We start from the raw sequence: 25771 nt of genomic DNA, 5'->3' as shown, positions 1-25771 counted from the left end.
AACCTTCCTTCCTAATCTTGTAAGGAGCAAAGACGACCCACTACTGCCTCTGTACACGCAGATCTGGATTGTGTAAACTATCAATATGTCATTTGATATATAACACTTTGTCTCAAAAATGTATATAACTGTTCTTTGACCAAAAATGGGCCCAACAGTCCTCAGGGCTTCCTGAAAGACTGTCTCCTGGGTAATAATACTCAAATTGGCTCAAGTAAAATTTTCCATTCCTTCCTTAGATCAGCTATTGATTAACTGATTAATTAATTGAAGGGCCTCAATGAATTTCTTCAATTCTTCTTTCAGTAAGGCAGCGACACTCTGGTTGGATGATGTGCGCTTCTCTGCATAATACTTTATCTTTGGTTTTGTCTTGCTTGTCTGAAGAATAGCAAAACAGCATTTTGAAAAGCAAGTGTGAAAGTAGCTCTTTTGCCCATTTCTGTTCCCCTCTAAACTTGAAATAACCTAATTAACCTGTTTATTCTTTTCCTAGATAAAAAGAACTAAGAATAAAGAATTAAGTAAAGAATGACCAGCTCTCTATCCCCAACAACTCCCTTAGCCACCCTGCAGGCAGATCACACGGGCAAGACGGGCGTCAGAAGGGAGAGTCAGCCAGCCTGCACGCAATAGGGAAGGATGCGGAACACAGCCTCCTGCCTCGATGATTCACTGAGATTCTCCCCCCTCTCGCTTTTCCCTTTAAAAACTGTCATGGCTGAGTAGAATCTTTGGATTTGGTCTGGGGATGTGAGTCTGCCTTCTCCCCAGATTGCCGGCTTTTCTGATTAAAACATCTTTCCTGTCTACTGACACTTGCCTCTCGATTATTGGCTTTTGAGCGGTGAACAGCTGAACCTGAGTTTGTTAACAAATGTAATCATTTGGTTATTTTTATTCACAGGCAGCATTGATTTCTTTCTTTTTTATAAATTTATTTATTTATCTTTGGCTGCACTGGGTCTTTGTTGCTGTATGCGGGCTTTCTCTAGTTGCGGCGAGCGGGGGTGGGGGGCTACCCTTCGTTGTGGTGCGCGGGCTCCTCATTGCAGTGGTTTCTCTTGTTGTGATGCACGGGCTCTAGGTGTGCAAGCTTCAGTAGTTGTGTCACGTGGGCTCAGTAGTTGTGGTTCACGGGCTCTAGAGCTCATGCTCAGTAGTTGCGGCGCACGGGCTTAGTTGCTCAGTGGCATGTGGAATCTTCCTGGACCAGGGCTTGAACCCGTGTCCGCTGCATTGGCAGGGGGATTCTTAACCACTGCACCACCAGGGAAGTCCAGCATTTACTTCTTATTAGGCTGGCTGCTGTCATATTCACAGGTAATGTCCCATGTATGCAATATGATGGATATTCTTTCAGAGAATCAAAATTGTGAAGACTTTCAAATATGCATTTGTTGGTAGTCAGATCAAAACACAAGAAATATGAAGTTTTTGAAATATGATAATCATATTTTTCACAAACCTTAATCGGTTACTGGCTCAGTGTTATGCTTATGGTTTCCAGTTAAGATAACACCTCAGCCACAACGATGGCTGTACTCACCCCATCTTTATTCAAAATTGAAGTTCCACGCAGAAAAGCAATGGACTTTTTAAATGCAATAATGACTTCTTTCCCATTTTCCAGGTCTTTTATCCTACTTCCTAGCCATTTAAAGTCTGGTAATATTTCTTCAAAATAAAAATCCTTCTTTTTTTAAAAAAAATAATCTATTTATGTATTTTATTTTCGGCTGCTGTTGGGTCTTCGTTGCTGCACACGGGCTTTCTCTAGTTGTGGCAAGCAGGGGTTACTCTTTGTTGTGGTGTGAGGGCTTCTCATTTTGGTGGCTTCTCTTATTGTAGAACACGGGGTCTAGGCATGTGAGCTTCAGTAGTTGTGGTACGTGGGCTCAGTAGTTGTGGCTTGTAGGCTCTAGAGCACAGGGTCAGTAGTTGAGGCACACGGGCTTAGTTGCTCCATGGCATGTGGGATCTTCCTGGAGGAGGGCTCAAACCTGTGTCCCCTGCATTGGCAGGCAGATTCTTAACCACTGCACCATGAGGGAAGTCCCTAAAATCCTTCTTTAAGTGCAACTGGATACAAAATTTTGGAAGAGACTGCTGAGGCTAACATATAAACATTATTCACATCAGAATTTCTTGATTTATTTTTCCGGCAATCAAATATCCACCCCCCCGCCCCCCCCCCCCCACTAAACAAAGTTGCCAACTCATTCCCCGTGAAAACTTTCCATTGACCATCCTCCTGGAGTTCTGCCACAGCCAGCTGGTCTGCACTGGGACCTGTAGGTAGCACTATCTGAGCGTTCTCTTTCTCTGCCAGTCTCTGGGAAATTTCCAGCACAGACTCTCCTTCATATTTGGGCAGTTAATGGTATAAAAGTCTGGATCAGGATCTTTTTGTTCTGGTAATGGAATTGGAGGCTTAAAACCAAACACGTGCAGAGTCAACTGCACATAGTCATGTCCAACCCCATGAAAAGATATATGTACAAATTTCAAGGTGGTCTTTGAGTTTGATTCCCTGTGAAAATCAGTCTTTTTCAGATCTTCCATGTGTCTCCTGTAATGTCCTGCAGAGAGTCTCTCTCCAGTAGGCTGGCATTCACTAAATCATTATTCCAGGAAGCATTCCAGGGTTCCACACAGTCCTCTATGCATTTTGGACTTTCTTCATCATGAGGAGATGTGATCTAAACACCAGTTTCCCAATAGACCCTTTGTCTGTTCTCTTCCTTGCAGTTGTGAGAGGCAGTAATCACCACACCTCCAACTGCTTTGAGCTCCTGGACTGCATATGATGTAGGAACTTATTTCGGAAAAAGGTACACAGAAACATCTTTAGCCAGCAAGACTGAAATGGTGAGTTTGGAAGCCTTTGGATGCTGCAGCTGTTAGTTACTTGACCCCAGCTGTCATACCCAAGACAAAGTTTCTCAACATCTCTCAAGGTATTTGTGCATCTTCTGTGTTGATTGGATTACTGTAAGGTCATTAATATAGCAAAACCCTGCCACCAGAGCAGAACCAAGTCCTGCAGCTCCAAAAGTCATCCAGCAACAAAGAACCTCCTTGTTTGTCCCATTCAGTAACAGATTTTCAAATTGCTCTTTTGTTTTGGCATTGTTTACTGGTTTGCAAAGGGTGGCTCAATATAAAAAATCAATCAATGTAATTCATTACATTGATAGAAGTGAGGTGGAAAGACCACACAGTCATCTCAACTAATGCAGGAAGAGCATTAGACAAAATCCAGCAGCCTTTTATAATGAAAGCACTCGGAAAATCAGGAATAGAAGGGAACTTCTACAACATGATAAAGGCCATATGAAAAATCCATAGCTAACATCACATTCAGTGGTGAAAAACTGAAAAAGTTCCCCCTAAGATCAGGAACAAAACAAGGATGGCTGCTTTTACTATTTAATTCAACATAGTACTGGAAATTCCAGTCAGAGGAGTTAGGCAAGAAAAGGAAATACAAGTCACCCATATTGGAAAGGAAGAAGTAAAACCTTTTCAATATGCACATGATATGATTCTATTTATAGAAAAACCCCAAAGTATGCGCAGGAAAACTATTAGAATTAATAAAAGAATTCAGCAAAGTTTCAGGGTACAAGATCAACACACAAAAGTCAGCTGTTTCTATAAACAGCAAGGGATAAATAAAAAAGTAAATAGCATCTAAAAAAAATCTGGAAATAAATTTAACCAATAAGTGAGAGATTCATACGTGAAAAGTACAAACATTGATGAAAGAAGTTAAAGATATAAATAAATGGGAAAAAAAAGGAAAGACATCCAGTGTTCATGAATTGGAAGACTTAATATTGTTAAGATGTCAAAACAATCTTTAGAAAGAAGTTGAAGGACTCATACTTTCCAAGTTCAAAACTGTACTACAAAGCTACAGTAATTGAAATAGTGTGGTATTGGCATAAGGATAGACATCTAGACCAATGGAATAGAATTGAGAGTCCAGAAATAAACTCATACAACTATGACCAACTGATTTTTGACAAAGGTGGTAAGACCATTCAGACAGAAAAGAATAGTGTTCTTGACAAATATTGCTAGGACAATGGGATATCCACAGGCAAAGGTAGGAAGCTGGATCCCTACGTTATACTATATATAAAAATTAACTCAAAATGGATCAACGACTTACATATAAGAGCTAAAACCATAAAACTCTTAAAAGAGAACATAAGGGTAAGTCTTCATGACCTTGGACTTGGCAATGCGTTCTTAGATATGACACCAAGAGCATGAGCAATAAAAGAAAAAAAAGATAAATTGGACTTGATCAAAATTAAATACTTTTCAGGGAATTCCCTTGATGTCCAGTGGCTAGGACTCGGTGCTTTCACTGCCAAGGGCCGGGGTTCGACCCCTGGTTGGGGAACTAAGATCCCGAAAGTCACAAGGCACGGCCAAAAATAAAATTAAATACTTTTGTTCATTAAGGACATTATCAAGAAAGTGTAAATACAACCTGTAGAATGGGAAAAATATTTGTAAAAGTCATAAATAAGAATTTAATATCCAGAATATGTAAAGAATTCTTATAACTCAACAGCAAAAAGTCAAACAACTCAATTTAAAAATAAGCAAAATAGGGGCTTCCCTGGTGGTGCAGTGGTTGAGAGTCCGCCTGCCGATGCAGGGGACACGGGTTCGTGCCCCGGTCCGGGAAGATCCCACATGCCGCGGAGCGGCTGGGCCCGTGAGCCATGGCCGCTGGGCCTGCGCGTCCGGAGCCTGTGCTCCGCAACGGGAGAGGCCACAACAGTGAGAGGCCCGCGTACCGGGGGAAAAAAAAAAAGCAAAATACTTGAATAGTTGTTTCTCCAAATAAATAATACAAATGAAGGGGAAATGTATCTCAAAACCACAGTGAAGTACCACTTCATAACTACTAAGATGGCTTATCTTTAAAAATGGAAAATAACAAGTGCTAGCAAGGATGTGGGAAATTGGAACTCTTGTACATTGCTTGTAGGACAGCAATGTAAAATGGTGTAAAATGGTGGTTCCACTGTGGAAAACACATTGGCAATTCCTCAAAAGTTTACACATAAAATTACTATATGATCTTCTTTTTTAAAAAAAATAAATTTATTTGTTTTTGGCTGTGTTGAAAGCTGCGCGCAGGCTTTCTCTAGTTGTGGCGAGCGGGGGCTACTCTGCATTGGGGTGCGTGGGCTTCTCATTGTGGTGGCTTCTCTTGTTGCAGAGCACAGGCTCTAGGCACACGGGCTCAGTGGTTGTGGCACGTGGGCTCAGTAGTTGTGCCTCGCAGGCTCTAGAGCACAGGCTCAGTAGTTGTGGCACATGGGCTTAGTTGCTCCGTGGCATGCGGGATCTTCCCGGGCCAGGGATGGAATCTGTGTCCCCTGCACTGGCAGGAGGATTCTTAACCACTGCGCCACCAGGGAAGTCCCACTATGTGATCTTGTAATTCCACTCCTAGATCACTGTGCTATGCCCTCCTCCCACACCCCCCAATTTAAATGTTGAAGCCCTTACCCTCATGTGATTGTATTTGGAGACATGGTCTTCAGGAAGTAATTAAGGTTAAATGAGGTCATACGCGTGGGGCCCTAATTAGGATGTCATTATGGGGGTCACAGGATATAGTCTTTTTAAAAAAACTATTTTTTGGCTGCGTTGAGTCTTTGTTGCTGCGCGTGGGCTTTCTCTAGGTGTGGCGAGCGGGGGCTACTCTTCGTTGCGGTGCGTGGGTTTCTCACTGCGTTGGCTTCTCGTTGCCGGGCACAGGCTCTAGAGCACAGGCTCAGTAGTTGTGGAGCACGGGCTTAGTTGCTCCGTGGCACGTGGGATCTTCCTGGGCCCGGGCTCAAACCTGGGCCCCGGCACTGGCAAGGCAAGCGGATTCTTAACCACTGCGCCACCAGGTAAGTCCCAGGACATAGTCTTTTAAGAGGACTCTACCTGAACACAAAGAGGTCATGTGGGCACACAGTGAGATGGCAGCTGCCTACAAGCCAAGAGAAGAGGCTTCAGGATGAAACCTACCTTGCCAGCACCTTGACCTTAGACTTCCCGGCCTCCGGAACTGTGAGAAATAAATATCTGTTGTAAGCCACCCAGTCAGTGGTATTTTGTTACAGCAGCCCGAGCAGACTCTGACACCCAGAAGAATTGAAAACTGCTCGTATAAGCACATGTATAAGCATGTTCATAGCAGCACTATTCGCAATAGCTGAAAGACGGATCCAAACATCCATCAACGGATGAACGGATAGACAACTTGAGTTATTTAATACAATGGAACATCAGCCATAGAGAGGAAGGAAGTACATGATATATGCGTGAATCTTGAAAACATGCTGAGTGAAAGACACAAAAGGTCACGTATCGTTTTATTTCATTTATATGAAATATCCAGAGTAGATAAATCCATAGAGACAGAAAGAACGTGGATCAGTGTTTCAAAGGGGCTGAGGGGAGGGAGTGTTGGAGAAACTACTAACGAGTAAGGGGTTTTACTTCAGAGTGATGGAGATGTTTTAGAACTAGATAGAGGTGACAGTTGCACGACACTGTAACTGTACTAAATGGCACTGCATTGTGTACTTTAATTTTATGTTATGTAATTTCACCTCAATGAATTATTTAAAAAAGACTCAGGGGTGGTGTTCCTGTATGTCAGGGTGACATACTGCTTTAAGAAGCAGGTGGATTTGAGCAATGTATGGGCAGGTGGCCATGGATATTGCTGGCACCCTGCCTGAGCACTTATCCCCTACCTACTTTGAGTGTTGAAACTCACAGCTGCCCTTTCCCCAGGGAACTGTCCTTGCTAAAACAGGAGCCCTTTTGCCCTGGACACTACAAGTCACCCCTTCCACCTCCTCCTCACACACTTGGCCAACCGGCACAAAAAGGGCCCTGGTCTCAAAGTGGGACCATCCTTGTGGGGCAGTTTGTCCTCCAGAGCTTCCCTAGGAAGGGGGAGACTGAAGCTGGTCCCCAGCAGAGACAGAAAACTGCCACAATGAGTCATCTGAACAAGAGTTGCCTTCTCAGGCTTTGCTTCCAGGGAACCTGATGCAAAATGGTTACGTAAAGCCAATACTGATGGTGAATTATACGGTTTTTGAATTGTATCTCAGTGAAGCCATTATATTTAAAAAACACTTATTAATCATTTATAATAACTAAAGGGTTGTTTCTGTTGTTTGTTGTTTTTAAAAGTACATCTCACCAGGGTAACGCATTCCTGAAATTTCCTGGTCGGGTTAAATCTGTGAAGTTGAAATTGTAAGCGTCAGTAATCTAAAGGGTAAAAATGCTTGTTCTTGACTCCCAAACAAACACCCATTCTTTTAAAAACACTGAATTCCACGGAAATGGTCTCTGTGCCAATCAATCTAGAGATAACACGACACGTCACGGCAGTCTCCCCTTACTAACGTGGCTGATGATCCGCTCGTTCTCTTGTGACTCTTTGCTCAGAGAAATCCATGCCCACAAAGCATGCACATCTATTCAACGTAAATAAAAATAAATTTTAAAAATGGAAATGACGTACAAGATGATCATAAAAGCATCCTAGTGAACCACAAGTCCTGGAGATAAATGGAGAAGGCACCATGAGAGTTCTCAGCAGCCCTTGCCACCCAAGGAGGTACAATGTCCACACTAGTCCTCAAGAAAAATGAAGGAAATCCTCCCTTGTTGAAATAGGGGTTCTAAAGGAAGCTTTCCGAAAGTCAATTTTTTACAATGCAAACAGGTGTGCCTTGTGGTGTGGCTGTATTGACCCTCGATGTTTACAACTACGATGTTTGTGTATTACTAAGTATGGCCAGAGCAGTCGCCTGCTTTCACGTGATGTTAACAACAAACTTGGGCCTGTGATCTTGGCCTCGCTGTTCATCAATGTACTGGCTGTACCTAGAAGAACTCTGGAAAAACTTACGGAATGAACAGCTCTCTGTTCAAAACCATTTTTTTAACATGGTTGGTTTCGTTGGGAGACTAGAGGAAAAAGGACAGTCAGGAATTAGAAATCATTCCCTTGGTAGAAATGCAACGAATAGGCCCTGAGGTCAGTTCTGGGAGGGGGAAAAAAAAACACCTAAATTTCCTTTTATTTAAGAGACACACACAGAATGTTGCCCGATTTTCTTCACCGTCCCACATAACCTGGAGTGTCCATCCTTAATTCTGCCCCAGGGTCTGGTGCGGACCCCTTCCCTGCCCGACTACAGGGGAGGGAACAACTGTGACGGGTCAGGTCTCACGGGCCATGGCAGTGGGGGAGCAAATGGGATGGTTGGCTCTGTAGGAGGCATAGCAGGGGATGGCCTGGAAGAATGTCTCACGTGAGAGCTGAAGGACTGCAGAAGGGAGGGGTATTCTGAACTCCCCCCCTCCCCAAGTCGGCCGTGGAGAGAGGCCTCCTTCTGTGGCTCAGGAGGGAGATGGGCTCTCGACGTGGCCACGCGGCTCTTTGCCCAGCATATCCTCCTCCTTCTGCTCCAAGCTGATGCTCTGTGAACAAGGTTGCAGGTGAGGCCTGGCCTTGCATTTGACCAACTGTAGCTCTGACACCTCTAGGGGCAGTGCCCTCGACGAGCACGTGTGGCCTGCAAAGTCGGTCTGTTGGGTTATGCTCCGCACCCCTATGAAGGGAAGCCGCTTCCTCTACGCCACCTGACATCCGGGCCTGACCTACCTCAAGCTCCCGCAAAACCTCATCCATGAAGTCCCGGGAGTTCTGTTTGTAGGACACAGCTAATCGAATTGCATCGCTGAAGAGCTGGAGGTAAGGTGAAGGTGGCGGGAAGGAAAACAAGGCCGTGGGGCCAGTGGCCTGGACTCTGCCTGCCCTGTACCCACTGGCCCCGCTCCCATCATATGTCCCCACAGTACTCCACCCTAAAATCAGCACGGTCACTCCTCAATTCACCTTTTCCCTGTCACCCTGACCCCATGCATGGTCAATGTACCTTTTCTTCACCAAGCCCAACCCACCACCGCCCCTACTGTCAATGCTCACACGACCCCTTCCTGTCACCACATGCTCAGCACAGCCCCCAAAACAGTGCCCGTCCTCTCCACCAGCCCTGCAGCCAGCCCTTCTCTCCAGCGCTTCCCTGGTGACTTCAGCACCAGGCCGTCCCCGGCCTTACGAGACTGTCTCTGCAGTCTCCCATTACCTTCACAACGTTGGTACCATCAGCAGCTGAGACAAAGTACAGGGGCAGGGAGAACTTCCTGGCAAAACTGAAGCTTTTTTGGGTCATCTTTATGTCTGCTGTAGAGAGAAGGTAGGACATGGGCCTGTCTACAAAGGCAAAGGGAGAGAATTTTGCAGGGTGGGTCACTGGAGGTCCCCATTCTAGGAAGAGGGATGAGCAGGGACAACCAGGGGACGCGTCTTAGAAAGAGTTCATTTCACTGGGATCTGTGTCTCGAGAAGGCAGGTTGCCTCACTTGGATCCTTACTGGGAGGGCAGTGATGGCAAGAAACCAAGGGCTGTGTGTCGGGAAAAAGAATGGCCCATTGACGGTTCGCTGGCCCAGGAAAGGAAGAGGAAACGTGTGATGGTGGGTCCCCCATGAATTGCTGGCACCCAGATGTAAGGTGGCCTCACCATCGATTTTATTGGCCACCACAATGCATGGAATCTCTGGCCTGAACTCCCGAAGCTCTGCATACCAGGTGCTCAGGTTCTTGTAGGTGATTTTCCTCTGCACATCAAATACCTGCAATTAGCAGAGGAAAGAAGACAGCCCAAGTGCATCAGTGTCTCTGCATGCCACCCCCAGGTGACACACACACAAGCAGGCAAACACGGGCTTGGCAACTCGGACCACGCACCACTCTGAGCGGCCTCCCCTCTAACCACAAGGGCTATGCCTTGCCCACCCTTCTCACCCTCTAGAACCTTCATCCGGTCACCTTATTTACCTATTTTAACCGGATTTTATCATTTTACTTATTGATAAGTCCGTTACAAATGGTAAGCTTTTTGTTTTTTTCGTAGTCTAACTACTGCTTAAACTTTGTTTAAAAAACTCCCTTATAATGGGACTTCCCTGCTGGTCCAGTGGTTAAGACTCCACACTTCCAATGCAGGGAGCGTGGGCTCCATCCCTGGTTGGGGAACCAAGATCCCACATGCCACGCGTGGTGTGGCCAAAAAAACCCAAAACACCTCCTCTATGATAATCTTAAATGTTTCTAGAATTTCCTTTCAGTTATTTTGATTTACTTTTAATGATAAACTTTTAATTTTGTATTTTAGACTTTGTAGAAGTACTTTTGTCTTTTATTATTCTGTAGCTTATCATAATTTTACTAACTTTCTATAATTTATAGTTTTCACCTATTGAAAAGTGCCCGCAAGAAGCATGAGCACTGTGACTGGCTCTAGGGCGGGGAGGACAGAAGCCCTAAGATGCTTCACGTTGCTGCTACAGGGATCCTTCAAGCCCCTCGCAGGAGCTTCTCAAAGGCCAGCTTTCTGTTGCCCAGACACCCTCCAGAAGAGACTCCCATGTCCAAACTGCCCCAGCACAGCAGTGGATTGAGATGCACAACCCTGTAACCTGCTGGAATGGCAGATGTTGCTTCTAAGCAACCCAGCCCTTCATGGGAGTAACCACGTCCAGGGCCAGGGATTCCCCCTGCACGGCAGCGGGCTCTGGTCAGCAGCTGTCACACCTGAGGCAGCAGGAGGTCCACCTGAGAGGCTCTTCTATGGCACTCTCCAGGCCCAATTTCAATAAATGACTACTTTGTCTTGAATTCCCAATAAAGACTTCTTTTAAAATACGCTTGTAATGAAACTTCCGGAATCTGCTTCACACCTCCCATGGCTGCCTGCCATGGTGACTGTCAGTCACACTTTGTCCAGGCCTGGTTTCCTGAGCTTCCTTTCCTTGTTTTGAGAGCTGAGGAGCTGGTTAGGCTGAGAAGCATACCCTTTGGGGTTTCAAGGTGGAGGGTGGAACCCCAGCTCCCTCTGGGACTATCAGGTCCCCGTGTGGTCACGAGAGGCTGAGCGCTTTCTACCGGCAAGGCCCCCTACAGCAGGCTGGGGCTGGTGGTAGGCACCTGCACATACAGGTATGCAGGGAGGCTGGCAGGACGAACACCCCAGGTCTCAGAAGAGGGCCCAAAAGGAGCTAGTGGAGATGTGTCAGAGGCAAGAGGTCACGACTGCTGGCACTAGTCTGCCCCCATTTGCCTTACCCTGTTACCCTCTTTTGTTTTGTCCCATTATAGGTACTAGCATTAAATTTTGGAAAATTTCAAGAGATCTTGTGCTTAAGGGACAGAAGAGCCTGAGAAAGGAGCCAGTGAGTTTGTGGGCAGGAGGTCCTAAAGGACACAGGCTTACAGCTCCTCTCTCTATTCGTGGCCCTTGCCATAGCTGAGTGTCAGGCTCTCCTGCGGCACCTGTCACCCACTGGCTACTGGGCTGGACCTCTGAGGGCTGTGCTCTAGACAGCAAAGTGAGAGGCTGAGACGGAGGAGGGGGCCATTTTGGAGGGGAAAGCTCCCTGGGAACCAGAGCCTGCTCAGCCCCAGCATCTGCCCCTAGAGAGCAGCGGATGAGGGAGGCCTCCATTAGGGAGGGACTGTGTTGGACTCTTAGATGCTCTGCCTGATGATGAGGCCCTGAACTTGCTCCTCCCGCTGGAATGGTGGCTCCACACATCCCCCCACCCCTGGAAGAGAAGCCGGCTCTGGCGTGTTCTCACTCCGAACCTCTGGGAAGCACGTGCACTCTGAAGCCTGCGCTAATCCTTCCCTCCAGCACCCAGCCCTGGTGAGGAGGGCTCAGTCCTGCTGGGCCCTTCATCCCTTCACCCCTCAGGCCAGACTTGCCCAGAGCCTTTGCCCTCCAGTTGGTTTCATACCATGATGCAGGCGTGGGCCTTGTGGTAGTAGGAGGCGTGCATGCTCTGGAACCGCTCTTGGCCTGCTGTGTCCCAAAAGTCTGCAATGTGAACACAGCTCTGACTGCCTGATGGGGGATGAAGGGCAGAGAGCCCCAGACGCTGAGCATCTCTGTGCGGTGTCTGTGTTCGGAAACACAGGCACCCGTGGGAGGATGGGGAGCAACGGAGACCACACAGCTCGCGGGTGTGTTGTCAGGATGTAACGCACCTGGGCGTGCGTGGGGGCGGGTGAGAGGGAGACCCAGGGCCAGGAGGAAGGAGAGTACAGACAGGGAGCCCCAAGAGGGAGAGGGTCAGTGACCTCCTTCCCCCACCTATAAGATGCAGGACGCTCCAAGGTCACAAGTAGGCCCAATTCCCATGTGTGCTGATCACAGAGGGTGGGCACAGTCAGGCCGGACGTGTGGCCTGGCCAAGGGGAAGGTTGTGACCACATTTAAAGCCAAACCCTTTGTGGCAGATGACACTCAGACCAACCCTGTTGTTTCTTTACACTGGCTGAAGAGCACCGGAACAGAACCCTGCGTGCTTCCTCCCACCCTCCCTGGCTTCCGGGCTCTCTGGGTTGTACCTATCACCCTTCATCCATGCCTGGGGTCTCATTTCCCCCTGCTTGACTCTCTCCCCCACTACTTCTCCCTCCTGAGAGGTGGTGTGGCTCGGCACTGTGCTGCTCACCCACAAGGACGGTCTTGCCGTCCACCGTGGCCGTGTGCTTGTACAGGGTCAGGGCGTGTGTGGACAGCTGCCGGGGCTGACTGCACTTAGGTTAAGGGGCAAAGATGAATGAAAAGAGACGTAAGCAAGGTGCTGGGGGGGCGGCTGCTGGGGGGATGGAATGGGCTCTCTCTCTCCTTCTTTAAGAAGTTATTTAGATTTTAAATTGAATGAGTGTTGCAGACAGAGGATCAACTTCAAATATCACAGGCACAAGCTCCATGGAAAGGTGAGGGGTGGGAGAGGTTGGGATTATGTCCTGGCCACCTAAGTCCAAGGGAAAACATGGAATGGAATTTTACAGAGCAGCTGTCTGAAACAGCATCACGTAGTTGGCCAATGAGACTGCGGGGATGCCCCAGCTCCCCATGGATGGGGCTCTTGCAGGCCAGAGAGGAAACCCAGCCATAAGAAGCAACATGACAGTTCCAGGGAAAAAAAGTCTTCATAAGCCAGACAGCTGACAAACTGTTTATGAACTGTAGTTTGCTTTTTGCAACCCTATCAAAAAGCTTGGGGAATAACATTTCCTGAAGCTGCAAGATGCTGTGTGGTTTAACCATCGGAGCTGGGATGATGCAGGTGGGTGGGTGCAAAGGAGAACTTGGTAGAAGGTGAAGTAAGATACACTTAGAGTCTACCACGGGGGGGCTGGGGCCCCGGGCAGGGAGCAGGGGGCTCTGGGGTTCTTCTCACCCCCAGTTCTCAACGGACTCACTTGGGAAGCTTTTAAAAACCATCCCAATTGTCTCATTCCAAACCTGCACAATGCAACGATTCACGGAAGGAGGGTGGGGCTGGCGCTTCCTATTTTACAAAGTTGACTCATACCAGAGAATGTTTAAACATTAGAGAGCCCAAGCTCTGAGGTCAGAGATGTTAAGTGACTTGCCCAGCGCCAGAGCTACTAAGAAGGAAGAGGCGGGGTTTGAGTCCAGGCATTTGACGAGGTACTTACTGTTAGCCATTCCACTGCTTTCCTAATAGAAAGCAGATCCAGATGTGAGTAAGCTTGAAAATATGCAGCACCAACTACATGTGATGCCACGTGGGTCAGCTGGTGAGAAGCCAGCATGAAATGAAACCTGCGAACTTACTCACTTATCCCTCCTCCCTGGACCGCTGGAGCAAAGGGGTGGGCAGTGGGGCTGAGCTGGCCTGAGGGTGGAAAGGGCCACAGGAACAAGGAGCATTTCAAAACTTGAAGGATACAATCCATCCATGAGAAATCTCTCCATAAGTCTGTAAGGAGAATGTGCAAGTGGTCAGGTGCATCCCTCAACGCTCCTGCCTGCCCCTGTTGCACCACCCAAGGGTTGAAAACTTGGAAGCCAGCTGTGGCTTCCCCCCTCCCACTCCTTCCACAGCTACACAGTTTCCTTTCAAGGACAATGCCCAGGAACCACCCACCCACCCTCTTTCTGACTCCCCTTAAGTTCCTGACACCCTTCGGCTATAACGCTGACCCAGCACCCACAGATGCTTTCCCTGTGGGCAGGGACCCCAGTTTCCTCCTTTTAGGGAATAAACAAACTGTGGTACATCTATAATATGGACTACTACTCAGCAATAGCAAGGAAAAGATTACTGATATACCCAACAATTTGAACAAATCTTAAGGGTATTATGCTGAGTGAAAAAGGTCACACGTTGTATAATGCCTTTTATACAATGTTGCCAAGATGACACAATTATAGAGATGGAGAATATTAGTGGCTACAGGGGTTAATAGGGGTGGTAGGAGGTGAAGTGGGGTGGGTGTGACTATAAATGGACAGCAGGACCGAGGCCTCTGCAGTGATGGAATAGTTTTGGATCTTGAGTCCAGTGATGCTTACACAAATCTACCCATGTGACAAAATGACACAGAATTATACATATGCATTGAACTAATGCCAGTTTCCTGATTTGATCTTGTACTACAGTTATGTAAGATATAACCACTGGGGAAACTGGGTGAAGGGTACACAGGCCCTCTCTGTATTCTCTTTGCAACATCCTGTAAATCTGTTATTTCAAAATGAAAAGTTAAGAAATAAACAAAACAAAACAAAACACAGACTGGGAGAAGCTACGTGCAATGCCAATCACTGACAAAGAATTAATATACAGAGATTATGAACAGCTCTGATATGTGAATAAGAGAACACACACACAACCTGGGTCCTAAGAATATGAACAGGCAATTCAGAAGAATGGCTAAAAAACATATGAAAAGATGCTCAATCTTGAATGATTTTAATGTAAATTAATGATTTTCATGCAAATTAAAATAAAATGAAATAGCACACACATCCTTCAGATTAGCAAAGTTGAAAAAGTCGTATGATACCAAATGTTGCACATTTTGTGGAAACTCTTGTACTGTGCTGGTAGGAGTGCGAACTTAATATACTACTACTTTGGAGAGCAACTGGGATAAGTCAAAGTTTGAGCTAATCCTAAAACTGGGCAATTTCACCCCAAGTCTAATAGACTGTGTGCCCAAGATGATAGGCATAAAAATATTCACTGCAATATTGTGTCTAATACCATAAAAATTGTAATTTCATAACTGTTCTTCAGCAGAAGAATGGACAAACATATTTTAGTACAAAAAAATTTAAAATAATTACTGAGTGCTTGCCATTTGCCAGATACTATGCTAGGTGCCATGATATAACATTTAACAAAACAGAGGAAAATTCCTGTCTTCATGGAGCTTACAGTCTAGTGGGTGAAGACAGGCAGTAAACACACACTTAAAATATATATAGCCACGTGTATGGTCACTGGATTTAGAACAAAAGCATTACTGCAATTCAACAGGGTAAAGGATTGTTTTATCAAGGAATGGTGTGGAAACAAATGGATATCTATGTAGCAAAAAAATGAACATTACTTGAGGACATTACTTAAAATGGTGGATGGAGTATGAAGTTCTATGGGTCACTCCCTCAACTGAAACAACCAATAACTGGAAAAAATGATCAGAATCAACTATTTCAGAACTCTGGAACGTGACTGGACACAATGACCAGTAGAGTGCTGGATAAAAGGAGAGTGCTGGTCTTGTGCAAAAGAACAACACGCACAAACCAGCAATGGTCACCCACTCCTCAGGCCCACTGCAGCTAGGCAGTGACCCGTGTTCCAAATGTCTGGCTCCAGTAGAGATACTTTCCTCAAGAAGTTTGGCCGAGGAGCCGGATCTCAGCTCTCTTAGGCTTCAGAGTCTTCCCCTGCTGGCATCTATTGGAAATTTAAAGGGATAGGAATACCTCTTTGTTTCTTTCCCCTTTTGGAGTCAAATATTTAAGGAAATCTTTATCAGGTCACTGTATGATCACAGATAACGGAATAGAAATATCAGTGACCACACACAAGAAGGAATATACACTTTGCAAAAATAGTATATGGGAAAGTTACAAGTGGATACTCCAGCTCTAAACAAGCAGAAATCAGCTATACCCGAGGAGTGGAATATCTGAGTTCCAAAGTCACCACATCAAAATACTCAGAATGTCTAATTAACGACCAGAAAATTACAAAGCATACAACGAAACAGGAAGGTATAGCCTATTCTCATGATAAAAAGAATTTAACAGAAACAATACCTGAAGAAATCCAGACCCTGGAATTACCAGTCAAAGAAGTTAAATCAATGATCTTAAATATGCTCAAAAAACTAAAGAAAACCATGGACAAAGAACTAAAGGAAATTAGAAAGCAACATATAAACAGAATGAGAGTATTAATAAAGAGATAGAAATTATGAAAAGAAACCAAATGGATATTCTGGAGCTGAAAAGTACAATAATTTAAATGAAAAACTCCCTAGACAGTTTCAACAGCATATTTGAGAAGGCAGAAGAAAGGATCAGCAAACTTGAAGATAAGGCAACTGGAATTATCCAGTCTAAGAAGCAGAAAGAAAAATGAGTAAAAATGACCACTGCCTAAGGAGCCTATCAGACAACATAAATCATCCTAACACATGCATCATCAATAGAAGAGGGGTGGGGGCAGAGAGACTAGTTGAAGAAATAATGGCTAAAAACTTCCCAAACCTGATGCAAGACATGAATGTACACACCCAGGAAGCTCAACAAACTCCAAACAGGATAAACTCACAGAGATCCACATTATAGGCAAAATGTCAAAACTCAAAGACAAAATCTTCAATAAGATAAACAGCTAGCTTCTCATCAGACACCACTGAGATCAGAAGGCAGTGGAATGATATATTTAAAGTCCTAAAAAAAAAATTGTCAAAAAAGAATTCTATGTTCAGCAAACTATCCTTCAAGAATGAGGGAGAAATTAAGACATTCCCAGATAAACATAAGCTGATGTGACTTATTACCAGTATATCTGTCCTATAAGAAATGGTACAATAAGTCCTTTAGGTTGAAATGAAAGGACACTAGACAGTAACTTGAAGCTGTATGAAGAAATAAAGATCTTCAGTAAAGGTAGCTACACAGGTAAAGATAATAACCAGTATTCTTGGGCTTCCCTGGTGGCGCACTGGTTAAGAATCCACCTGCCAATGCAGGGGACATGGGTTCGAACCCTGGTCCAGGAAGATCCCACATGCTGCAGAGCAACTGAGCCTGTGTGCCACAACTACTGAGCCTGTGCTCTAGAGCCCAAGAGCCACAACTACTGAGCCTGTGTATCACAATTACTGAGGCCCACGCACCTAGAGCCCGTGCTCTGCAACAAGAGAAGCCACCGTGATGAGAAGCCCGTGCACCAAAACGAAGAGTAGCCCCCATTTGCAGAAATTAGAAGAAAGCCTGTGCGCAGCAACAAAGACCCAACGCAGCCAAAAAAAAAAAAAAAACCCCAAAACCAGTATTCTCATATTTTTGGTTTGTAACTCCTCTTTTTTCCCATGATTTAAAAGACAAATATCTAAAACTATAATTGTAAATCTATGTTAATGATCACAATGTATAAAGTTGTAATTTGTGACAAAACAATATCAAGGGGAGGGATAGAAATATATAGGAGCAAAGTGTTGGTATACTATTATAACTAAACTGGTATTCAAATAGGCTGCTCTAAATTTTAGATATTAATTATAATCTTCAAGGCAACCATTAATAAACAACTAAAAAAATTATACAAGACAAGAAGGGACTCAAAATAGTACACTACAAAAAATTTAAAAAAAGAAAAAGTAATGGAGTACTTGAGGAAAAAAAACTGGAGACATAAAACAAATAGCTAAATGGCAGAAGTAAATCCTTCTTTATCAGTAATAGCTTTAATTATTGTTGTTGCAAATGAGAATAGATAAAACTCTCCAACTAAAAGTGAGAGATTGGGAGTGTATATTAAAAAAACATGATCCAGGCATGTCCTAACTGTAAGACACTTGCTTTAGATACAAGGTCACAAAGAAGTTGGAAAACAAAAGGATGATAAAGATATTGCATGCAAACAGTATTCAAGAGAGAAATGGGGTGACTATACTACAGTCAGACAAAATAAACTTTTAAGTGACAAATGTTACAAGAGACAAAGAAGGACATTATATATTGATAAAAAGTTCAATCTATCAAAAAGATATAAAAGTTATAAACATATATGCACCACACAACAGAGTCCCAAAATATATGAAGCTAACACTGACACAACTAAAAGGAGAAATAGAGAGTTGCACAATAATATATTGAGATTTCAATACCCCACTTCCAATAATGAGTAGAACAATGAAACAGAGGACTTGAACCACACTAACTAGGTCTAACCACCAATTAGACCTAACAGACATACACAGAATACTCCACCCAACAATAGTAGTATACATATTCTTCTCAAGTGAACATGAGTTAGGCCACAAAAAAAAGTCATAATAAAATTTAAAAGACTTAGATCATACAAAGTATCTTTTCAAATAAAATGGAATGAAACTAGAAATTAATAACAGAAGAAAAACAAGAAATTTCACAAAAAGGTGGAAATTAAATCAAATAGGGAAGATTTAGTCAAATTAAATCAATAACATAACTGTACATCTTTAGGTAGTAGACATGAAAGAGCAAACTAAACTCAAAGTTAGCAGAAGGAAGGAAATAATAAAGATTAGAGTGGAGATAAACAAAATACAGAATAGAAAGACAACAGACAAAAATCAGTGTAACCAGAAATTAGTTCTCTGAAAAGATCAACAAAATCAACAAACCTTAGCTAGACTAAGAAAAAAGAGAGGACACAAATGATCAAAATCAGAACTGAAACTGGGGACAGTAACATCAATTTTACAGAAACAAAAAGAATTACAAGAGAATACGATGAACGAACAAGCTGGATAACTGAGATGAAGTGCACAAATTCCTAGAAACACACAAAGTACCAAACAGACTCAAGACGAAATAGAAAATCTGAGTAGACCTATACCAAGTAAGGAGATTATATCAGTATTCAAAAATCTCCCATAAGGAAAAGTCCGGGACTGGATGGCTTCACTGGTGAATTCTACCAACCATTTCATGAACAAACACCAATCCTTCTCAAACTCTTCCCAAAAATTGAGGAGGAGGGAACACTCCATAATTCTTTCTATGAGGCCAGTGGTACCCTGATTCCAAAGTCAGACAATGACACTACTAGAAAAGAAACCTACAGGCCAATACTCCTCATGAATTTAGTTGTAAAAATCCTCAAAAAAATCCACTGGCAAAGCAAATCATATTAAAAGGATTATACACCATCAAAAGGACCAAGGGAGATTTATTCTCAGAGTATAAGGATGGTTCAACTTAAAAAAATTAATCAAACATATCATATTAATAGAACAAAGGAAAAATCCTACATATTCATCTCAACAAATGCAGAAAAAGCATTTGACAAAAACCAACACCATCTCATGACAAAAACTAGGAATAGAAGGTAATTACCTCTAGGATAAAGGCCATATATGAAAACCCCACAGTTAATACTCAATTGCAAAAGACTGAAAGCTTTCCCTTATAATGAGAAACAAGAAGATGCCTACTTTTGCCACTTCTATTCAACACAGTACTGGCAGTTCTAGCCAGAGCACTGTGATGAGAAAACAGTTATTGTGAGTTGCTTCCTAGACATTTTACAGCATGACAATCCTGCTCACACCTAAAGTCTGGACATTTAGATGAGGACCTGAGTTTAGGATTCCCGCCACAAGTTCCTGCTTTGCTTTTCCCAGGGCACCTTTTAAAATAAACAGACTTGAGGTTGAGAAAAGTTAGTGACCTCTGCCCCAATCAGCAAAGCCCCTAGGGAATTACTGACAGCTACCTGGGTCTAAGGATATGTTAATAACAGATAAAAGTGGAAACCAAGGTGGAACTGGGGCACCTGGGTATAAGACTAAACTAGGCATCTGGTTAGGGGCAAGTTTACCCTCATCCTGCGAAGGCAGAAATGGATGTGTGCCCCACTGGTCCAAGACAGCTGAGAAACAGGCTCACACCCTGTGGAGACAAGCTGCCAGCACTGCAGAGCCTCCCTTCAGGGGAAGCTCCACGCCTGTGCACAGAGGCACTGAAGTCAGTTAAAAGAGTGTGTCAATCTTTACCCTGGGACTTCCCTGGTGGCGCAGTGGATGGGAATCTGTCTCCCAATGCAGGGGACACGGGTTCCATTCCTGGTCCAGGAAGATCCCACATGCCGCAGAGCAACTAAGCCCATGCGCCACAACTACTGAGCCTGTGCTCTACAGCCCACGAGCCACAACTACTGAGCCCGTGTGCCACAACTACTGAAGCCCGCGCGCCTAAAGCCCACGCTCTGCAACAAGAGAGGCCACCACAGTGAGAAGCCCACTCACCTCAACAGAGAAGCCCCCGCTCACTGCAACTAGAGAAAGCCCGCTCGCAGCAACCAAGAGCCAACACAGCCCAAAATAAATAAAAATTAAATCTTTTAAGAAAAAAAAAATCTTTACGCTGATTATAGTCAGGCATCATTTCTATCCACTCTTCTCAACTCTGAGTTCTTTCAAGACAGTATCTTCACCACCTTTCTTCGACCTGTCGCTGGTTGTGCCAGTCACACTTCTCACACTTTCCTCTCCCCATTCCCACTGTCTGCATCTTGCAGTCTCTCAGCCCCATACCACACACAGGAATACCCCAGCTCTCACCTCACCAGGACTGCTTCAGTAGTCTCTAGGGTGACCGGTCCCATACTTTCTGCCAGGACTCATGGATAAAGCTCAATTTCCTCAGTCCTGTGACTTGCCCCTGGGGACGCCCTCCTCCCCAAACACACACAGCTGCTGATGTGACGCTCCCTTGTTCCCCCATGCAGACCTGGGCTCCAGCCAAGACTACTCTCTCACCACTCCCATAGAAGCCATGCTCCTCTATGCCTCTGGAGGATTTTTCTAACAACCTAGACCCACTCTGGGCCTGGCATTTCTTCCCTAATCTCCCAACATACTTGGACTTGCCCACAGCGCTGTCCCCCAGGCAGATGATTTTCACATTGTCATCGGCATCGTATTTCTCTTGGTCCAGCTCACAGGGTTTGGCTCTGTCCCCGGCCATTGGCTCCTGGCTGTAGAAAGGGGATCAGCTCAGGGGAGGGGGGTCTTGTCACCGTCTGGGAAGATCAAGAAGAGGCTGTTGTTAAAGAGATGAGAAGTCCCCTCCACCAAATCCACTTCCTCTTCCTGGACAGGGGAGACAATGAGCTGACAAGAGAGGGGCCCAAGGAAACACTTACATCCTTCTCTATTCACCACCCACCTGGCTAGCACTTGCTGAATCATGGGGCTGTAATCTTGTCCCCACCCAGATCTTCTGAGAGTGGTTTACCCTATGTCATCTCTTTACTTCAGCTATGCTCAGAACCACAACTCCCACTCCCACCTGGAGAGACTATTCTAAAGCCATGTTGAAGCTTTGCAAGTTTTACCTACAAGCGTTTTCTCACTTGTAAAGCAGGGACAAAACTCAGTGCCCACATCACATGATTGAGTTGAGACACTGTCTGACAAAGAGGGCTCTGTAAGCCTGAATTCTCATCACTGAATGACAGATCACACAGCCAAAGAACCCTAACCTGTATTCCTGATCCTCTACCTCATGCTTCTCACTTCCACTTCATTTTCCATCATACTGCCATCAGTAGCTGCCCTCTCCTCTCTCAACTAGGCATTCCCCAGACCCTCTTCTCTAGGGTTATTCCAACCTCCACTGGTTTTAGGTATCTCCTACATGCTGATGATGCCAGATCTGTATCTCCACAGAGATCGCTTCCCTCAGTGCCAGACTCAGGTATGCAACTGCCTACCAGATTCTGAACAGCGAACTATTCCACACAGGCAAAAATAACCTGTGAAACCTAAGCCCTGCCCACCCCGAAGTCGCTCCTCACGTTCCCTGTCTGCACAATACATCACCAGCCACCCGACGCCAACATCGAGGCGTAACAACCTCTAGCTCTATTCCACTACCCTCATGTCCTTAAGCCCAAATATAACTTCACGAACATTACTGGGAATGTGCCGTAGTCCACACTCTGAGTTAACTCGGCACACAAAAATGATGCAACGACAACGCAGCATCAGTGCTCGCACTTACTGAGGGTTCATCACGGGTACATCTTGCACCCGGATAGGAGACACGATGGCAGTCTACTGTGGCAAGAGCTATGACAGACGTGCACACAAGGGTGGAAAATACCGACAGGACCCCTGAGTTTCCCTAACTGCAATGCTACTGTTTCTGCTCAGGTAGGGACTCAGCCTTCTTTACCGAGGTACCCTCAGCCTCAAAAGCAGTGACTGGGAAGTGGCAGATGCCTGATAAGCATAATGAGGGGCTGTCCCTTCTACCTCCACCCTGAAGCTGGAGCGACCTGTTCGGAAGCCAAACGCGGCCAAACCCGTTCTCAAAGACCTTCAATGGGTGTCGATGTCCTCGCCACCCAGTGGATAAGTCCTCTTTCACTCAAGTAGTTTTCGGGCACCAAACAGGTCTGAGAACCACTTTACCCCCGCAGCCAGGCTGGGCTGCCTTCGCCCCCCCTCCCCCTACCGTTGCCAGAACCCACTGTCCCGTTCTTCCCCGCACTGGCCAAGGGCCCGAGGACGGCCTTGGAGGGGCGGTTCCCACATGCGAGGCCGCCACCCGCGCGACTTCGTCTTCTCGGCCGTTCCCGGGCGAGGGCTGGAGACCAGGAGCGCCGCAGGTCGGTCCGCCCACGGCCAGCCGCCCTCAGGGCCCCGAGTCCCCCTCGGATCCCGCCCCGTCCCGGACCCTGCCCTGTCTCGGACCCCGCGAGTCAGCCCGGGTCCCAACCGCGGTTCACTCAGCTTCCAGCGCTGCCCGCGTCCTCGCAGATGCTACGCAACCGCGCAAGGACCCTAGGCGGGCTGCCCGGCCAAAGGCCTGAAGGACCTCGCCGGGGGCTGGCTGGCTAGTCCAGTGCCGGGCGAGAGTACTGCCGGTCAATGAGTACCCGGACCGGGCCGGCCTGGGGCTTCCAATAGCCGGAGTCTGGGGTGGGCTTTGGCCCCGGGGCTGAGCCAGGGTTCAAGCGGCTGTAGGCCTTGGGGAGTGACTGGGCGGCCGCGGGGGGAACGACTGGGGAAGCGTTCCTGAGGCGTGGGGGCGGGGCCTGTGGCGTGTGGGGCGGGGTGCTCAGGTGCGGTGGGTGGACCATAGGTGTGGGGCCGGAGTCTTGTGTGGGCGTTGGTGCCCGAGTGCGGGGCTTCTTTGGGGGTGATGGAAGGGGCGCAGAGCAGCGCTGGGGAAAGTGGGGGGGGGGGTGGGGCCTCATGTGTGGGAGGCAGAAGACTAGGTGATTTCTAAAGTTTGTAATTCTCTCTTGGGGCGATTCTGAGCATATTTTTCTTTCTTTTTTTAAAAAAAAAGTTTATTTATTTTTGGTCTTTGTTGCTGCGCGCGGGCTTTCTCTAGTTGCAGCGAGAGGGGGCTACTCTTCGTTGCGGTGCGCGGGCTTCTCATTGCAGTGGCTTCTCGTTGCGGAGCACGGGCTCTAGGCACACGGGCTTGAGTAGTTGTGGCACGAGGGCTCAGTAGCTGTGGCTCGCGGGTTCTAGAGCGCAGGCTCAGTAGTTGTGGCGCACGGGCTTAGTTGCTCTGCGGCATGTGGGATCTTCCCGGACCAGGGATGGAAACTGTATCCCCTGCATTGGCAGGCGGACTCTTAACCACTGCGCCACCAGGGAAGTCCCATGAGCATATTTTTCTACTCCATTGTTGTTAACCGAGAATTGCGACAGCCACGACTGAGCCAGGTTTATCAGGGAACCTAGTTCTCCCTCCACACAGCTCGGCAGTGAGATGCCGGCTCAGGGGCATTCATTGATTTATTCAAGAAGTACCTGTTGAGGGCAGCTGTGGGCTAAGACAGGCATTCCTTGTGGGGACTGAGGGTACAGCGGAGAGCAACAGAGCTGCCATCTTGGCGCTGACCTTCCAGTGGGGCAGACGTGTAAATCAACGAGCTGTTGTAATAAAATTACAGACAAACCCTCTGAAGAAAGTGCGCAGGACGCCGAGAGAAAGCAACAGGGGAAGTGAGCTGGGCTTCAGCGGGTAATTAGGTGCTAACCCAGGGAAAGTCCCCACTCAAAGGCTGTCTGGCAAAAGAGCCTTTTGGAACGGAATTAGAGTAGTCATTGTATGATTTGTATTCTTTTAAATTTGTTAAGTTGTGTTTCATGGCCCAGAATGTGGTCTATTTTGGTATATGTTCCATGTGAGCTTGAGAAGAATGTGTATTCTGCTGTTGTGGGATGAAGTAGTGTATAGATGTCCATTATATCCAGTTGATTGAAGGTGCTATTGAGTTCAGCTACGTCCTCACTGATTTTCTGCCTGCTGGCTGTGTCCATTTCTGAGAGAGGGGTGTTGAAGTCTCAAAATAATACTGGAATCATCTGTTTCTCATTGCTGTTCTTCTTTTTGCCTCAAGTAGTTTGACACCCTGTTGTTTGGTACATACATTAAGGATTGCATGTCTTCTTGAAATATTGACCCCTTTATCATTATGTAATACCTCTCTTTATCTCTGATAACTTTCCTTGGTCTGAAGTCCTCTCTATCTGAAATTAAGATAGCTACTCCTGATTTCTTTTAATTGGTGTTAGTATGATATATCTTTCTCCATGCATTTACTTTAGACAGCAGGTAGCTGGGTCTTGTTGTTTGATTCACTCTGACAATCTGTCTTGTAATTGGTATATTTAGACAATTGATATTCAAAGTGATTATTGATATTGTTTGATTAATATCTATCTATTTGTTCCTAGTTTCTATTTGTTGCCCTTGTTCTTTTTTTCCTATTTTGTCTTTCCTACTTTTTTTTTTTTTTTTTTTGCCTTTTGGGGTTTTAATTGAGCATTTTAATTTTATATGATTCCATTTCCTCCCCTCTCCTGTCATATCAATCATGCTTATTTTGTTTTTACATTTTTGATGGTTGCCCTAGAGTTTGAAATGTACATTTATAAAATATTCAAGTCCGGTTAATAACACTATACCACTTCACAGGTAGTGCAGGTGCCTTATAATAATGAAATACTCCTATTCTTTCCACCTGTCCTTTATCTCACTTATATATAAGCACACATAACTGAATGCATTGTTGACATTATTATTTTGAATAAACTGTTATGTATTAGAGCAACTGAGAAAAAGAAAAATTAAATGAAAAGTTTTACCTTCACTTATTCATCCTCTGATGGTAGATGTGGATCCAAGTTTATGATCTACATTATTTTCCTTCTCTCTGAAGAACTTCTTTATAACATTTCTTGCAAGGCAGGTCAATTTTTGTTTGTCTGAAAAAGTCTCCTTCACTTTTTTTTTTTTTTTTTGCGGTACACTGGCCTCTCACTGCTGTGGCCTCTCCTGCCGCGGAGCACAGGCTCCAGACACGCAGGCCCAGCGGCCATGGCCCACGGGCCCACGGGCCCACGGGCCCAGCCGCTCCGCGGCATGCGGGATCTTCCCGGACCGAGGCACGAACCCGCGCCCCCCGCATCGGCAGGCGGACTGCCAACCACTGCGCCACCAGGGAAGCCCTCTCTTTCACTTTTGAAAGATACTTTCATAGAGCATAGAATTCTAGCTTCGTGGTTTTTTCT

At 45.7% G+C, this 25771-nt stretch overlaps 1 protein-coding gene and 1 pseudogene across 4 annotated transcripts; both read right to left on the bottom strand.

Annotated features, from left to right (window-relative positions):
• Positions 1-1543: 1543 nt before the first annotated feature.
• On the bottom strand, positions 1544-7256 carry LOC307193917 (glucose 1,6-bisphosphate synthase-like; annotated as a pseudogene). Its single transcript has 2 exons — positions 7244-7256; positions 1544-3139 (listed from the first exon to the last, which is right to left on the bottom strand). The product of its transcript is annotated as a glucose 1,6-bisphosphate synthase-like (transcript).
• On the bottom strand, positions 6107-23003 carry RABL2B (RAB, member of RAS oncogene family like 2B). Of its 3 annotated transcripts, none has more exons than XM_079936660.1 (9): positions 22931-23003; positions 21091-21252; positions 13888-13917; positions 12637-12716; positions 11917-11996; positions 9642-9753; positions 9204-9331; positions 8720-8803; positions 6107-8535 (listed from the first exon to the last, which is right to left on the bottom strand). In XM_079936660.1, exons 2-9 carry the CDS (start codon positions 21195-21197, stop codon positions 8455-8457), a joined length of 702 nt encoding a protein of 233 aa, XP_079792786.1. In that variant the 5' UTR covers positions 21198-21252; positions 22931-23003; the 3' UTR covers positions 6107-8454. The 3 variants fall into 3 exon arrangements, with proteins under 3 accessions (XP_079792786.1, XP_079792787.1, XP_079792788.1); XM_079936661.1 differs by having other exon boundaries at positions 9204-9301; XM_079936662.1 differs by having other exon boundaries at positions 9204-9298.
• Between the last annotated feature and the right edge of the window lie 2768 nt (positions 23004-25771).

The sequence above is a fragment of the Stenella coeruleoalba genome, assembly GCF_951394435.1.
Source record: "Stenella coeruleoalba genome assembly, chromosome: 11".
Taxonomy (NCBI): domain Eukaryota; kingdom Metazoa; phylum Chordata; class Mammalia; order Artiodactyla; family Delphinidae; genus Stenella; species Stenella coeruleoalba.
The sequence above is the reverse complement of the archived record's forward strand: the minus strand, read 5'-3'. Positions and strand labels throughout refer to the sequence as shown.

What these genes read in the sequence shown, in the direction of transcription:
- RABL2B (XM_079936660.1), bottom strand. Translation starts at nt 21,197, where the DNA reads ATGGCCGGGGACAGAGCCAAACCCTGTGAGCTGGACCAAGAGAAATAC. An exon ending in AGGCCCACGCCTGCATCATG is followed by an intron (nt 9,754 to 11,916) that starts GTATGAAACCAA and finishes TGCTAATTGCAG; the next exon opens with GTATTTGATGTGCAGAGGAA. An exon ending in ATGGTACCAACGTTGTGAAG is followed by an intron (nt 8,804 to 9,203) that starts GTAATGGGAGAC and finishes CCTTACCTCCAG; the next exon opens with CTCTTCAGCGATGCAATTCG.